Source organism: Meles meles, chromosome 3, assembly GCF_922984935.1.
Source record: "Meles meles chromosome 3, mMelMel3.1 paternal haplotype, whole genome shotgun sequence".
In the NCBI taxonomy this organism is placed as follows: domain Eukaryota; kingdom Metazoa; phylum Chordata; class Mammalia; order Carnivora; family Mustelidae; genus Meles; species Meles meles.
Genome location: NC_060068.1, coordinates 79,497,986 through 79,513,098, shown reverse-complemented (window position 1 = coordinate 79,513,098; position 15,113 = coordinate 79,497,986). Strand labels below are relative to the sequence as shown.

The following is a 15,113-nucleotide window of genomic DNA, read 5'->3' as shown; positions in this document are numbered from 1 at the left end:
CTTTTTTATAACCATGTACATGTTTACTTGGATAAAATTTACAATATTTTGTAAAGATTTTATTTATTTATTTGAGAGATCTAGAGAGAGAGAGCAAATGAGCAGAGCTGAGGGGAGAGAGAGGGGGAGGGAGAGAGAGAAGGTTGCTCCCTGCTCAGCAGGGAGGAATGAATTGATCCCAGGACCCAGAGATCATGGCCTAAGCCAAAGGCAGATGTTTAATCGAATGTTCCACCTAGATGCCCCAAAATCTAAAATATTTTTAAAAAGAAACTTGATGAGTTAAAAAATTCAAGCAAAAATAAATTATAAACGAGAAAAATAAGGACTCTTTAAGATAAACATTCCATAACTAATGGAGGGAAGGGAAGAGAGACCTCACAGCAATATATACACATGGTCCATGGTTTCCCAATAAACTGCATATTGAACTTGCCATCAATAGGTGCCTGAAAAAAGTACACAAAAACTTTTGTATTTGTATTGTGAAGCACAGATTCTACCATAACTCCTCACTACTCTTATTTAAAAACTTCACAACAGGGGCTGCTGGGTGGCTCAGTTGTTGACCATTTGCCTTCAGTTCAGGTCATGATCCCAGGGTCCTGGGATTGAGCCTGGCACCGGGCTCCCTGCTTAGCAGAAAGCCTGCCTCTCCCCCTTCCATTCCCCCTGCTTGTGTTCCCTCTCTCGCTGTGTCTCTCTCAATCAAACAAATAAATAAAATCTTTAAAAAAAATTTTTAATAAATAAATAAATTTCACAACAGTGAGATTCAAAAATAGTTCATTAGTAACATATAAAATTTATTTTACAAAGAAAATTAACCTGTAAAGAAAATTAAAATTCAATAAAAAATAATCTCTATCCTGTAGGTCCTGGAAGACAGGACATGATGCACTCTTTCCCCCATCTTTGTATTTTCAAAAAATTGCTAATCAAGAATTATGCATATGAATTTTGTGTTCTGATGAGTTATTTTATAGCTGTCCCCAAAAAACTTAAGAAATTTATCTCAAAATACTTTAAACAAAATTCTAAACTTGGAACATTTTTACACCTAAGGTTTTATAACTGAAGTACATATATATATTGAGAGAAATAAAAGTAAATTCATCACTCAAAATTTCAAAATGGAATGCATACTGCCACTAAAATCTTATCACCTGGATTCATAAGTAAAAGGTAACTCTGAGTACACAAAGTTTCAAGTTCACAATCATGAAAGTAAAAAATTTTGATAATTCTTGCAAAACTGTCATCTCCTAGAGAAAGTTTTTTTAAGGAGTTAGATTCATAAAATTAACCTTTCTGTCAAGCTGCAGTGCCCGAGGTTTCTTTCAGTTTATACTTAACACCACTAAAGGCTTTTGATACTCTTAAAATTTACTTATTTTTAAAAAATTCATTATTTATACCAAAGCAACTTTAGTCTTAGAGATTTACATTTATGCTTCAAGTATTCTCCCATAATCGGCTTGAATGACACAAAGAAAATACTTAAGTAATTTTATATCCTTGAAAATTATACAAACTTGACCCAGAATAAAACAAACAAACAAACAAAAAAAAACCAAACCAAAAAAACCGACCAACCTACATGGACTGCAAAGAGTAAGGTAAATTTGAGAAAATAAAAATGCAAATATGCATTTTAGCAGTCTCTTGGATTTATTAACCTAAAAGGTTTAATTTCCATTTTCCTGCATCAGCTTTATTTATAAAATGTCGTGCCCTATAAATACGCTGTTATTTTCTATAGTCAAGCACCCTCTTAACAAATCTTCTCATTAATATGTAAATTTAAAGTCAATCGGTCTTCTCCCTGACAGCCCCATGAATTCCTAGTGCACTGTATAATCGGCTTTGACTTGGCATCCACTATTTATCATCAAAGATGTCAGTTAGAAAAATTATGGAAAATGCACTGCAATTGATATGACTGCAATCTACTTTGTCAACACTTAATTGTTCCTCAAATCATACATTTACATATAAACAGCCTAAATACTGATCTATAATGATGCAAATAAGCTAAATTAAAAATCTCTTCTGTCCTGAAGAAGCTTGTTTGTATATGATGTGTTCATTTGAGAACTTATTGACAAAAGCATGTTACATCAGCTCATCTCAAAAAGTATTTCTACTAATTTTCAATTCCTCAAAAAGACAATTTTGTCATCTTTCAAGCATATAAGCATAAACAAATGTTTTAAAAATTCAATGAGAAACATGATTTCTCTCTTTGAAAAACAAATTTAATTACAGTTGTTACCTAATTGCAATGTCTAGGCACTGTGGATTGAGGGGGCTTCAAAAATGGCTTCAACTGCAATGCAATAAGCAAACACAGAGTAACTTATTACAGTAAGCAAAAAGATAATAAAAAGTCATGAGGTAGGAAAAAAAAGTGATAAGGTAAAAGAAAGTAAAGGAAAGACTGTTGACCTAGGGATCAGATTACTCTGTTTATATTTCTGGCTCCATATTTTATAAACAGTATTATCTTAGGTGAGTTGTTAAAAATCTGTATGTCTCAGTTTTGTCATCTATAAAATGGGTGTAATAATTACCACTGTCCTATCTCAAATAAAATACTACATAAGTGCAGCAAAAGAACAAACTGCTAAATTTAAGGTATCACAAGGTTATTTTTCCTGTATTATCTCAGTACTTGAGAAAGAAATCCCTTGATTTTAATGAATTTGGTATGTTTAGGCAGTATTTTTACTTTAAACAACTTTTAAATCACTGTATTATTTTAGTGAGACTGTTTTCTCACTTGTAAAATCTTTCAAGACAAATGACCCTTTATATATCATAAAATGGTATTCATACAGCATTTATACAAGTGACTTCTGCCTGTATGTAAAAGGGGATGAGGGGCTAGAATGAACACCTTTACACTCTACTAACTTCGTGAAAAAAATACATTCAAGACCTGATGGTAAAAGGATAAAATAGGATTGTAACAAGTAAGCACTGACTATGCTAGAATACTGTTCCACTTTGTCTTTCTATCCTATAGTATTCTTAGCAATTCTTTACTACATGGTATGCTTTCTACAAGCATGAGAAGTGAAAAATGGAAGCAGACAGGAATGCAGAATCCGCCTAAGTTTCTTCCAGCTTTACAATTCAGCTTGCCAACTTTTTAAAAAGATATTTATTTATTTTGAGAGAGAGTGCACGCTGGGCGAAGGAGTAGAGGGGGAGGAGAAGCAGACTCCCCACTGAGCAGAGAGCCCAATGTGATGTGAGGCTCAATCCCAGGACCCTGAGATCATAATGTGAGCTGAAGGCAAATGCTGAACTGACTGAGCCACCCAGGTACCCCCTTTAATTAAAATTAAAAATTTTAATTTTTAAAATTAAAACTACTATGTGTAGTCCTAAAAAGTTGGATGCAACTTTAAGTCTAGGCCAGAAAGCCTCCAAGATTACAAGTGGCTGGACTGCTCACTGAAAAGTTGCTCAGTGAAACAGAATTCTAACAAGCTATAGAGAAAGATGAGTTAACTTGAAGAGTAAGCATGAACATGGTCTAAATGATGATAATTCATTTAAACCTTAATTTTATAAAATGTATTTGTACCAAGTCTAACATCTTGGACAATCTCTAACCTCTAATACTGCAATAAAGGATAACCCTTCCAAATCTTTCCTGCTGGTATGGGACAGAATACATATGTATATGAAAAGACAAAGGCCTGTTGTCTTACTTTGGAATCAACCGATACTACTATAAATTAATAAATAAAGAGAAATGTGTTATCCAAAGTAAAGTTTACAAGCACTAGAACAACTGAAATTAAACAGTTGCCAGTAAATACCTCTAAGGGGTCAACCAAGAGGTTATAAGAAGGAAGATTTACCTTTTATTTCAGTGTGTGCATGAATTCCTTCTATAATTAAAAAAAATTGTTAGAGTTACAGTTAGCTACACCCTTACAAATCTCCTATTTTATTGGGGTTTTCTTCTTTTCGCCCAGGAGGAATCTTTCTCAAAGGAAATCATATTCATAGCTGTATATGAAAGGTAGACAAAGATGAAGGCTGCTCTGTTTGGAACAGAGGCAAGAACCCAAAGAGCTGCAGTCTAGAGCACCACTGCCCCCTGTGGTTGTTCCTGTGGCAGTGTTGGGGCCTGAGATGCACATCTGAAAACTAATGAATTGGTCTATCAACCACATAATCTAGAATAATGCAAAGGTCAGAATGCAAATATGTGGCGAAAGTAAGAAATTACTTAGCCTAGTTTCAGTGTACCCAGGACAAAGACCAGACTTTATCTTATGTTTGTAATAATTAATGTCCAAAGAACCCACATGTAAAAACACAGAATACACAAAAATAGCCCTAACTTTTTAAATTAAAATTTAACCTCCCTGATTTGCAAATAGCTTTTAATACAAATTTTATCTAAAATAAGATGAAATAAAATTCAAGGAATAGAAACACAAATAGACAAACTAAAAACATAGAGATTTTAAAGTCTATTACATATTTTTAGGAGATACGGCAAAGAAAGATATATTTTAACTCCAATTTCTACATAACAGCAAAGCAAAGGATTATGTGCACAGAGATACTGAAAATGATCTGATGGTGATAGGAAAGTAAAATTTTAAATCTTATTAAATAGTGACAGTGGTTAGATGAGGCAAAATTACTTTATAACCTTCTAATGGGAAAAAAAATTATCTGAACAGCACTCTGGAAAAGAACTGGCTGAAATCAAACAACTTATTACTAGCAACAAAAATCTCTTGTCAAAGTTATCACGTATATCAAAGGGCCAAGACATTTGCAGCATGGGCATGTTGTTGCTTAATCCAGCAAAAGAGTCATCAAGCGTCGACTTTGTTCAATGACAAATAAAATTAACTTTATAAAAAAAAAGCAATCATTAATTTAAGTGCCCTATATAGCATAAGATTTTTATATATTAGTAATTCAAAACATTTCAATTTTATTTTATTTTTTAAAAAGATTTTATTTATTTGACAGACAGAGATCACAAGTAGGCAGAGAGGCAGGCAGAGAGAGAGAGAGGGGGGAAGCAGGCTCCCCGTTGAGCAGAAAGCCTGATGCAGGGCTCCATCCCAGGACCCTGGGATCATGACCTGAGCTGAAGGCAGAGGCCTTAACCCACTGAGCTACCCAAGCGCCCCAAAACATTTCAATTTGAAATAACAACACTTTCATAATATTAAAATTAAGATGGAGTCAATATTACAAACAGTCTTATGGATAAAGATATACTTTTAAAATTTTAAAATACTTTTTAATACTGACAATACTAAGTCTCTGTAAAAAGCATCAATGAATATTTTAAATATTTAAACCCCTTAAACATCTGAACGCTTAACACGTCATCTAAAATACATATTATGGACACTCCTCTATTTGATACACATTTTCCTCTCACTTTATTTCTAATTAACAAAAGTGAAATGAACTGAACACTCCAAAGTACTGAGCAACTAAAGTGTATGTACACATAAGTTTGTATACAAACCACTATGATATAATTGGGGTATTTTTGTTCTTTTACTTTTAGGCAGTTGATTTTAAAAATCTACAATACTATTTTTTCCTTTTTAATTGAAATATAAGTTGACACACATCACGTAATTTCAGGTGTACAACATAATGATTTGACGACTCTATACATTGCGCTGTGCTCACCACAAGTGTAGCTGCCATCACCATGCAATTTCACTGTATATTCCATAAGCTGTACATTTCACCTCTGTGACTTATCCATTCCATAACGGGAAACCTATTATCTCCCACTCCACTTCACCCGTTTTGCCCACTTTCCCACCTCCCTCTACTTGCTTTTTAAAAAGAAAAAAAGATTAGAATGAATGTGCTATTCTTGTAATATTTCTTTTTTTAAACAAATTTAAAACTTACACTTAAATATTAAATATACACATACAAAGGTCTCTATTGCAAATTATGTAATAAAATTTTTTCAACTATTAATTAAGCAAAGACAAGGTATTAAGTATGCCTCTAGTGTTAATATGCACAATGAAAACAACTTCAATGTAATGTTTATTTAATTTTAAATTTTACTAAAATTCTATCAGCTTAAGTGAAAAAAAGAAAACAAACATTTTAAAAGATAAAACAAGAAAAGGTAGTTAAAAGTTTGGCAATATTTGAAATAAACAAATGAAAAAAGCCACACAAAAAAAAAAAAAGGTTTGGCAATATTTACCTACAGGGCAAGAAATTCTCTTAGTTATAAATTCCCATCTGCTAAAATCACATTACCCACTTGTACAAGTGAGTCACCTGAATAGCTGAGACTTAAAGATAGGAAAGCAACTAGCCTCAAAAAAAATCCATGATTTGGCAATATCACCACAAACAATGTACCAGGCTCTGCTCCTAACAAGGGCCTCTTGCCAAGTATTATACTAAAGTTTATATACTACATCATTAAGTATCTATCAATCAGTACCAAAATAATGAAAAATTATCCTTGCATTTGTTTCCTGCTTTCCAAAAGAACATGAAAAAAAGGAGTTCTCCATAAATATGCCGATCTCTATATTTTACAACTATACACATTTTTAAAAGCTCATCCATTTTCTTAGTATACTTTATAAATGGAAGACCATTCAACACTTACCTCTTTCCAAGGACTGACAAACTGTGTACGAGCATATCGAGTTAGCATGTGGATTATGACAACCTGTCCCCACTCTTCTACATCAACTAGTAAATTACAGAGCTTGCGGTAATTCTTGTGAATCAGATCTATTCTATCCGGGCATACTTCTTCAAAAGCCATCACGACACTGCCAGCTACCAGCTAGAAAAGGAAGAAATAGTAACTCATTAAAAAACATTTTCCCTCCATCAAAGATTCTACTCAGGCATTACAGAGATGCAATCAGTGTTACGACAATATTCAGTTATTTAACTTAAAAAATGATTGTTCATGTATCAATAACAAGTTTCAGGTGTCACTCCCTTAAAGAATAATTTTTATAGCTGTAACATGTCTGAAAAGCTAGTACCTTCTTGAAATATTACAATTAGAAGTTTTAGTATTAGAAATTCCAACAATTTTTCATCAAGTTAAATTTTAATAAATTGTTCATACATAGATTCAATCTATTCATCATATATCTTTTTCATTTTTAAAGCTAACCTAAGTTTCGATCTAAAGATTCATTATTTAGTATATAACAGCATTCAGAAAAATAATCAAGACAATCATAAAGATCAGATCATGTCAGTTTAAAATGAGAAAGACAATGAATTTATTTTAAAGTGTGTGAGAAACTCTAAAGTGCTTTGGTAGAGAACACTTTCAAATCTTCAACATTTTAATCTACCTCTTAATTTTTACCAATATTTCATTTACAAAGAAAACATACAGGCTAAAATTTTATTTTATTTGCATTATTATAATGTATGCATTATAATAATTTTTTATTTGCATTATTGCAATTATTTATTATTTTTATTATTGTTTCAATTAGTTTATTTGCATTATTATAATGTATGTAACAATGTATATAAAATGAAATAATGTAGAACCAACAAAACTCAGCTCCCACCAAGACCAACTAATGAACCATAAATGCTGTTTTTGTAATTGTCATACTTGGGCAAAGCAGTAAAATTAAGATATCTTTGGGATAAAGATACAAGCTAAGCACAATACGTAATATACAAATACCTCTATATATGTAGCACTGATATATGTGCAGTTAGCCAACAATATAATGCTGTTGAAAAAATAAATTAATATCGTATTTTTTCTAAACACTGGGGATCTTCATTTTAGTGTCTAAAATTTCCCCACTGACTTAAAATAAGCAATTAAATAGAAATGTAACTTACAGAAATGGTACTTTCTGAAAAATATTAGATACAATGATATTTGTATTTTTAGTGTTTGTCCCTCTACTTGGCTGACATTTAGTTTATTAATATGCAACCAACAATACAATTGAAAGAAAACAGCTCAGAATATAGACTTGCTATTATGCTAAACAAGTTTCTAGTCCTGTGGGGATTTTATGAATTACCAATCAGTATAAACGTGAAGCCGCATTTATTGACTCCAGCCCTGCCCATGTACTGGTGCCTGCTGGTCCCAGCATGAATGTACTTCAATCGAAAAAGCAAAGAACTGATTATTTGTGTGAACTAAATAAAAAATGTATTATACGTATATTTCCTATTTGCTATTGATATGGAAAGGAAGTTAAGTTTATGTTTTCATCTCCACATTTTGATATCTCCTATACAAATCACTCTTCAAAAATTGTATTCTGTGTTATTTCTAAACAGTTAGATTTAATACCATTTAAAAATCTCTTAAAACAACTGAAGTTTATGACATCAAACTACAGAATAACTTAGTATTTGTGAGATCTATCTATCCATAGATCTATCTATCCATAGATATATTTCATATATCTATATATCTATATATCTTCATATATATATTTCATATATAATATATATATATGAAATATATATATTTCATATATAGGCCAATCTTACATTAATAGAAGATACACATATCAATTGATATAGGATACTAAAGTACAAAAATAAATAATACCATTTAGAATAAAATAGTCCATGAAACAGAAAGAGCAATGCAATGAAGTTTCAATTTAAGACATACTATGTAAAATCAAGTATTTTGCCTAAGTCTAGAAGATTTTTTGAAGTGTTTATTAGAGACACCAATTAAAAGAAAAATCAGCTACCAAATGTTATTAAATTTACTAACTAAAAGCTATAGGTACAACATAATTCTAAAGTGCTAACCAATAACATGAAAAAAAAATATTTAAGTATAAATAAAGTTTAAGGAAACACAAAAATACTTAGAATATAAAGAAAAGTACCCTCACAAAATAAAACTGACCATTTTAGGTATTTCATTGTATGGATTTAACAACTGACCCTAGGTTAAACAATGCCAGAATTGATAATTTTGGTCTATTAAACATTCAATATTCTATAAAACTTCCAGAATTAAAATAAAATGATCTACTCCGATTTTAAAACCAAAAATATTGGTCTCCCCAAAACAGACAGTTAATTTCCATCTCACTGTGTCAATAGTAGCTTTTTATATATGGGGAAAAATAAATCACTCCAACAAAACTAGCAATGAGCTCATCAAATTCAAATGCAGTTTTCCATTTATGTATTTTTTATATTAAAGCTATAAACATGGTTCATTTATCTTCCCTTGGTTGCCACGTTTTTCTGTGCTGTTGCTATGAACTTCAGCCATTAGCTGTGCTCCAAGGTAAACTACATGAACCATCAACAAAAGTGACACCCCATCTATGGAGTTCATATTTTCTCCAGATTATCTATGCTAGTTGACAAGCTGGTAATGAAAAAAATCACACTAAGCAAATGGTTCCTCTAATAACAATAAATTTTCTATAAAATTATGAAGGGTACAAAACGTTTCCTTGCATCTATTTTGTCATGAATTCTAATTAACGTTGCAAAAACCTGAGAGTGCTGGGTCATCACAAGAAGTGCATCAAGGTTTGATTGATAATATGGTATAAGTTGGCCAATGCTGCCAAGATTTTCTTCTCTTAAATTAATGGCCATCCAACCCGCCCTAATCATACAGCCCAAATGATATTCCCCTTCTTATTTCAATTTTCTTGAGGCATGGAAAATGGGAAAGATCAGTCATTTATCTTCTAATAGCTGGATAATAGATCTATCACAATAAAACATCTGCACAAAATCAGAGGTATGGGGTTTTTTTTTGCCCACAACAGTGAAGCTTTTACCAACATTAAATCAGTAACTTATAAAATGGTGTCTTATCCTCATAGTTTACTTATGAACTACCAATATATTTATTAAAAATCATTTTGTAGCTAAATTAGGGAGAAACTTTGTCATAAAAAATATATATACTGAGTTTTTCAGTAAGCACTGACCTAATCTATTTTCTTAAGAAACTCTGTTTTCTATTAGAAAGTTAAAAGCTTTCCAAGGAATTTCTTTAAAATTAACCTGAAAGAAACAGGAAATAAATGCTACCTTGCTTTTGAGGTGTTCTAAATAATACTGTCCACCGCTATGCTTAAGTTGCTCAACAAATATGGATTTCTACCTTTTAAAGACAAACCAGAGAAAGCACTATATACTTTAAAAATGAATTGTAACTGAACACCAGAAAAAGAGTATTTTTAGGATATGTTAAATAGAGAGTATAGGAGGATACCAGTAAAGCTAGGAACATACCATGAAGAAATTATATAAAGAAAGCTCTAACAGCTGACTGGGGATAAAGGAACATTAATAAAATATTCCCTTTTAATTTTACTGACTATAGTTGTGGGGTGTCTTTCAAAATTTATAGATAACCTTTAGATAATAGTTATACCTCAGTAGCCCTAAAATGTTTTTCCAGTTATCTTACCATAACTATATTCTTTAACCCCACAATGTATTTTTAGAAAAGGACTATTTTTATGATAAATATTGGTCTTACCTTAGTAAAATGGAAAAATCATTCTATTTTAATAATGTTTATATGCCCACCTTTCCTTAAAATGAGAATTACAGAACTGTCTTTGAGATCTTAATTGTCAGGAAATCTTGCTTTAGGCTAAAAGAAGCAACAGAAGGTGTATCTCCAAGTCAAATGTTAAGTGAAGAAAAGTTTCAAGTACATTAAAGCCTTTCAAATTGTATTTACCAGCAGCAATAGCAACATTAATATCACAACAGTGATCCCAAGAAGCTCCTGATGATAACAAATTCCTTTTCAAAATGCAAAAATAAATTAGACATGCATGGTTCACTTAATTGGGAAATTTTTAAACAAAAATGATTTGGGATTCTTTTTTTTTTTTTTTTAAGATTTTATTTATTTATTTGTGTGACAGAGAGATCACAAGTAGGCAGAGAGGCAGGCAGAGAGAGAGGAAGGGAAGCAGGCTCCTGGCTGAGCAGAGAGCCCGATGCAGGGCTCGATCCCAGGACCCTGGGATCATGACCTGAGCCGAAGGCAGAGGCTTTAACCCACTGAGCCACCCAGGCGCCCCTGATTTGGGATTCTTACTATTTCATTTTTTTACAATTTTATTTATTTGAGAGAGACAGAGACAAAGCAAGCAAGAGCAGGCAGGAGGGGCAGAGACAGAGGGAGAAGTAGACTCACCCTGAGTAGGAAGCTGACGTGGGGCTCAATCCCAGCACCCTGAGATCATGACCTGATCCAAAGGCAGATGCTTAATCTAATGAGCACCAGCCAGGCGCCCTGATTCTTACTGTTTCAAACGTCAATACAGACATTATTAATTTGGGGGAGGAAGGAAATACATCTGTCTTCCTTCAATAAAGAATTTTAAGAGACAAAGTAATAATAAAGCTAAGATCCATAAACATATGCACAAATAGCAGAATATTTTAAGCCTTTCTATAATAGATAATCACACAAAGGAAAAAATTATCATAAAATGTTCTTAAAACATAATCAACTTAAATAATGGGTTAGACAAGTTATATACCTTAGTAAATCTGAATCTCCCAAACTAAACCCAGAAAAATCAAAGATGAAAACCTCTGCCCTAAGCATAAGAAAAAAAGAGAGAATCTCCAAACTTCAAATTACATGTAAGTAGAAAATTAAGCCTAAATCCCAGAGAGTTCTCTTTCAAGCCTATATCATAAAACTTCACAAAGACCTATGGCAGTCTGGAAAAAACTTTCCATAACAAAGCAGTAAGGAGTTGGTGGTAAGCAAAAGAGTGAACTAAAATCAACAGGAGAAAGAAAAAAAGTACTCTAAGTGCAAAAATACTGCATAAGATTCCCAATGGGTCCAGTGGACTACAAAGAAGAAATTTCAGGAGGGTTGGAGGTGGAGGAAGGATTCAATGAGAGTATCTTGGAAAAGAACATTTTAAAGAAGATAACAGTTGAAAAATGAGGTAGAGGAAAAGGAGTCCCTTAGAAGCTATAAGGTGACAGAAAAAAATAAGAGGAGGAAATCTAGCTCCTAATAGACCAAACAAATAAAAATAAAAATAACTTTAGGACATTCACACCTTCCTAGGGATGCTCTCCCTTAAAAAAGCCAACTAACAGAAAAGCATACTTCGCTATTCTGACAGAAATGTTGTTCTTATACTAGAATTTTGCAAACAACCTCAAATTCAAACCACTAGCCCTTCCAAAGAAAGGTGAAGATGTAGGTAAACTAACAACATATGGAAAACAGAAAGTGAAAATCAAAACAATTCAACTGATGAAAAGTAGCCTCCAAAAAATTAATGATGAAGCAAAAGAAAACTATCTAACATAACACTCCAAATTGAACTAATCACCCTCAAAGAAGCATCTGATAATCAGAAAAATGAATATGAATCAGAAATTCATAAAAGACAACAGAAATAAACAAAAGATATCAGGAAGAAATGGAACAGAAGTTGACTGAAACCAGGCAAGAAACTTAGAGGGGAAGAAAATAATCAAACATGATGATTAAATTGCAAGGTGTCCTTGCAAGAGAACTGCTGAACAAAAATTTAGTAAGGGTAAATTAAAGAAAAGTAGAAAAAGAACCAAGTGAACAGAAATGAGGTAAAGAAAGAAGTAACAAGATTTGGAGAGACAGTGGTTGAAATGTAAGACAGGCAAAGAAGATCCAACCTACATAAAATAGAAGTCCCTGAACAAATTAAAGTAACAATTGAACAGAATTAATGTTTAAAACTGTAATCTTAAAACACACACACACACTTTGCCAGAACTAATATTTAATTTAATTAGCAATCCCCATCTCAGCACTCCCCACAAAGGTACATGCTAGCAATTCTGAAACCCTTACTCTTCATCTTGGGACGACTGATATACTGAGGACAATGGGAGCCACATTTTTTAATGTTGGAGAAAGATGCTGAAAAGGTAGGAGGCTAGAAGGAACCCTGTACTACTATACTGGAATTAGAGGCATCAGTATAAACTACTGCCATTTAACACAGAAAAATAGATATAGATGTCTTTTGAGTTTAAAAATATATAAACATGCAACACTTTAGGAAAAAGGAGTGTCTCATAAGTGATAGACCATTAAAGCTCCCATAAGCTCTACCTGCAAACACTGAATATAACATACACCATTTGGGAAGCAAAGTGTTAAAAATGATAGTAAACACCTAATTATTAACACCAAAAAAATTAGTAATTATATTACTATCACCAAAAAATGATAGTAAATACCTAATTACTATCACCAAATTAATTCCACCATCATTCAACAAATATTAAATACCTACTATGAACAAGTACTCAATGCTTTCTATTGTATTTTGGAAATAAATGATCAAAAATTAATAACCAACTGTTGCAAATCTACAAAGAAGTTATCTTCTACATTCCTTTTTCATTCATGTATTTCTTGTTTGTAATATGTATTAACCCCCTTCTATGGTGTCAGGTGCTATGATCCCAGTTATATATACAGCAGCTCGTTCAAAACAAATAGAACTTTATACATTAGAAATTACAAGCTATACAAATTTGGGAACTAAAATTTATGAAGGCTTAATATATAGTTAGCAAGGGGCAGAAGTTCAGACACAAACCCCATTCTGCCTTATTACACAGACTGCAATTTTCACCTGTGATGTATTTTTTTTTTTAGGAAGACATGCACACATTTTAAATGGAGGTTTCATTCCCAGGCCATGCAACAAATCTCTTTTAGTCTATAATGTAACAGAAATCATGGTAAACTACATTAAAGTAAAGGATCTGTCTCTTAAAGACCTTACTATATTCTTCACAATTCTTGGCAAATGTCTTGCATGTCAAAGAAACTAAATGTTTTTGTATTATTATAAAATCAAGTTAACCATAATACCAATAATACTGATTCCACATCTGGGTCCTAGAAGCAGATAACAAGTACACCATACAGAAAGAAATCAAAATTTCTTTCTTTATTTATTGGGCAAATCTATATTTACTTAGCTCCTAAATTACATCAAGCATTATAGAACAACAACAATGAAGATTTCTGCTATATTATAGACTAATTTTGCTGAATGGCTTAGGAATGAAATCCCCAACCATATTTTCATGTATAATACAATACTTTAATGGGGCGGGAGTACATAGTGAAAACTCATTAAAGGAAGTAAAATGTTCAAAAGAACATATTCATAATGTAAAAAGAAAGCAGTAAAGGAGGAAGGAGGGACAAAAGAGATATGATAGGGAAAACAAGTAAATAACAGCTATAAATTCAACTACATCAATAACATTAAATGCAAATGGATTAAACAATCTAACCAAAACGTACATATTGTCACAGTGGATTAAAAAACAATATCCAACTATATGCTCTCTACAGGAGATACACATTGGATTCAAAATTACCAACAGGTTGAGAGTAAAAGCAAAGAAAAAGATCATTTAAACAGCAACTATAAGAAGGCAAAATAGCTGTACTTGTATCAGACAAAATAGGCAGATCCCATGGGTCATCCCTATTCCTAGATTTCATTATCACTATACAAAAGAAAGGGAGTGGGGAAGGGACGAGGAGGAGATTAAGTACATTCACAAAAGATGACTCAAAGTAGCCAGTAAGATGACTCTTACTAGTAATAAAACAGTCCTACAAATAAAAAAAATGTTTTAGAACATTTTTTTTAAAACACATTTATAATACTCTAATTTTTAAATATCTCTGTAATACTTACTAATACTTCATTTTAAAACAATCTATTTGTTCCCAGGTGATTCAGCCTTTAAAAATCCTAATAAATCATTGCTTGAAATAAAAGCTTTTACACTCAAAGCAGTCAAAAATTTAGCGACAGAATAAAGAAAAGATCCCCCCCCCACCATTTGTTCTTCTGATTCCGGACGAAGAAACACGTAACAAGCTAAAATTCTAAATATAACATTTCTCTTTATAAACACATTTTTATTCTTCAAAGATTTTAATGAACTCCATTAATATTTATACCACTTCAGGATCAGTAAAAATAATTTTACCACATATACAATGGCAAAATGATACAATGTAAATAAAACACAAATTTACTTTGACATAAAAAGGTTATCAC

The 15,113-nt window shown here is 32.0% G+C and overlaps 1 protein-coding gene across 1 annotated transcript in view; it reads right to left on the bottom strand.

Annotated features, from left to right (window-relative positions):
- Nucleotides 1–15,113, bottom strand: part of AP3B1 (adaptor related protein complex 3 subunit beta 1) — a 284,643-nt gene that overhangs the window by 203,032 nt on the left and 66,498 nt on the right. Inside the window, exon 7 of the mRNA XM_046000421.1 lies at nt 6,650–6,832. Within this exon, the coding sequence (XP_045856377.1) occupies nt 6,650–6,832 (183 nt within the window). The remainder of the gene's footprint in view (nt 1–6,649; nt 6,833–15,113) is intronic.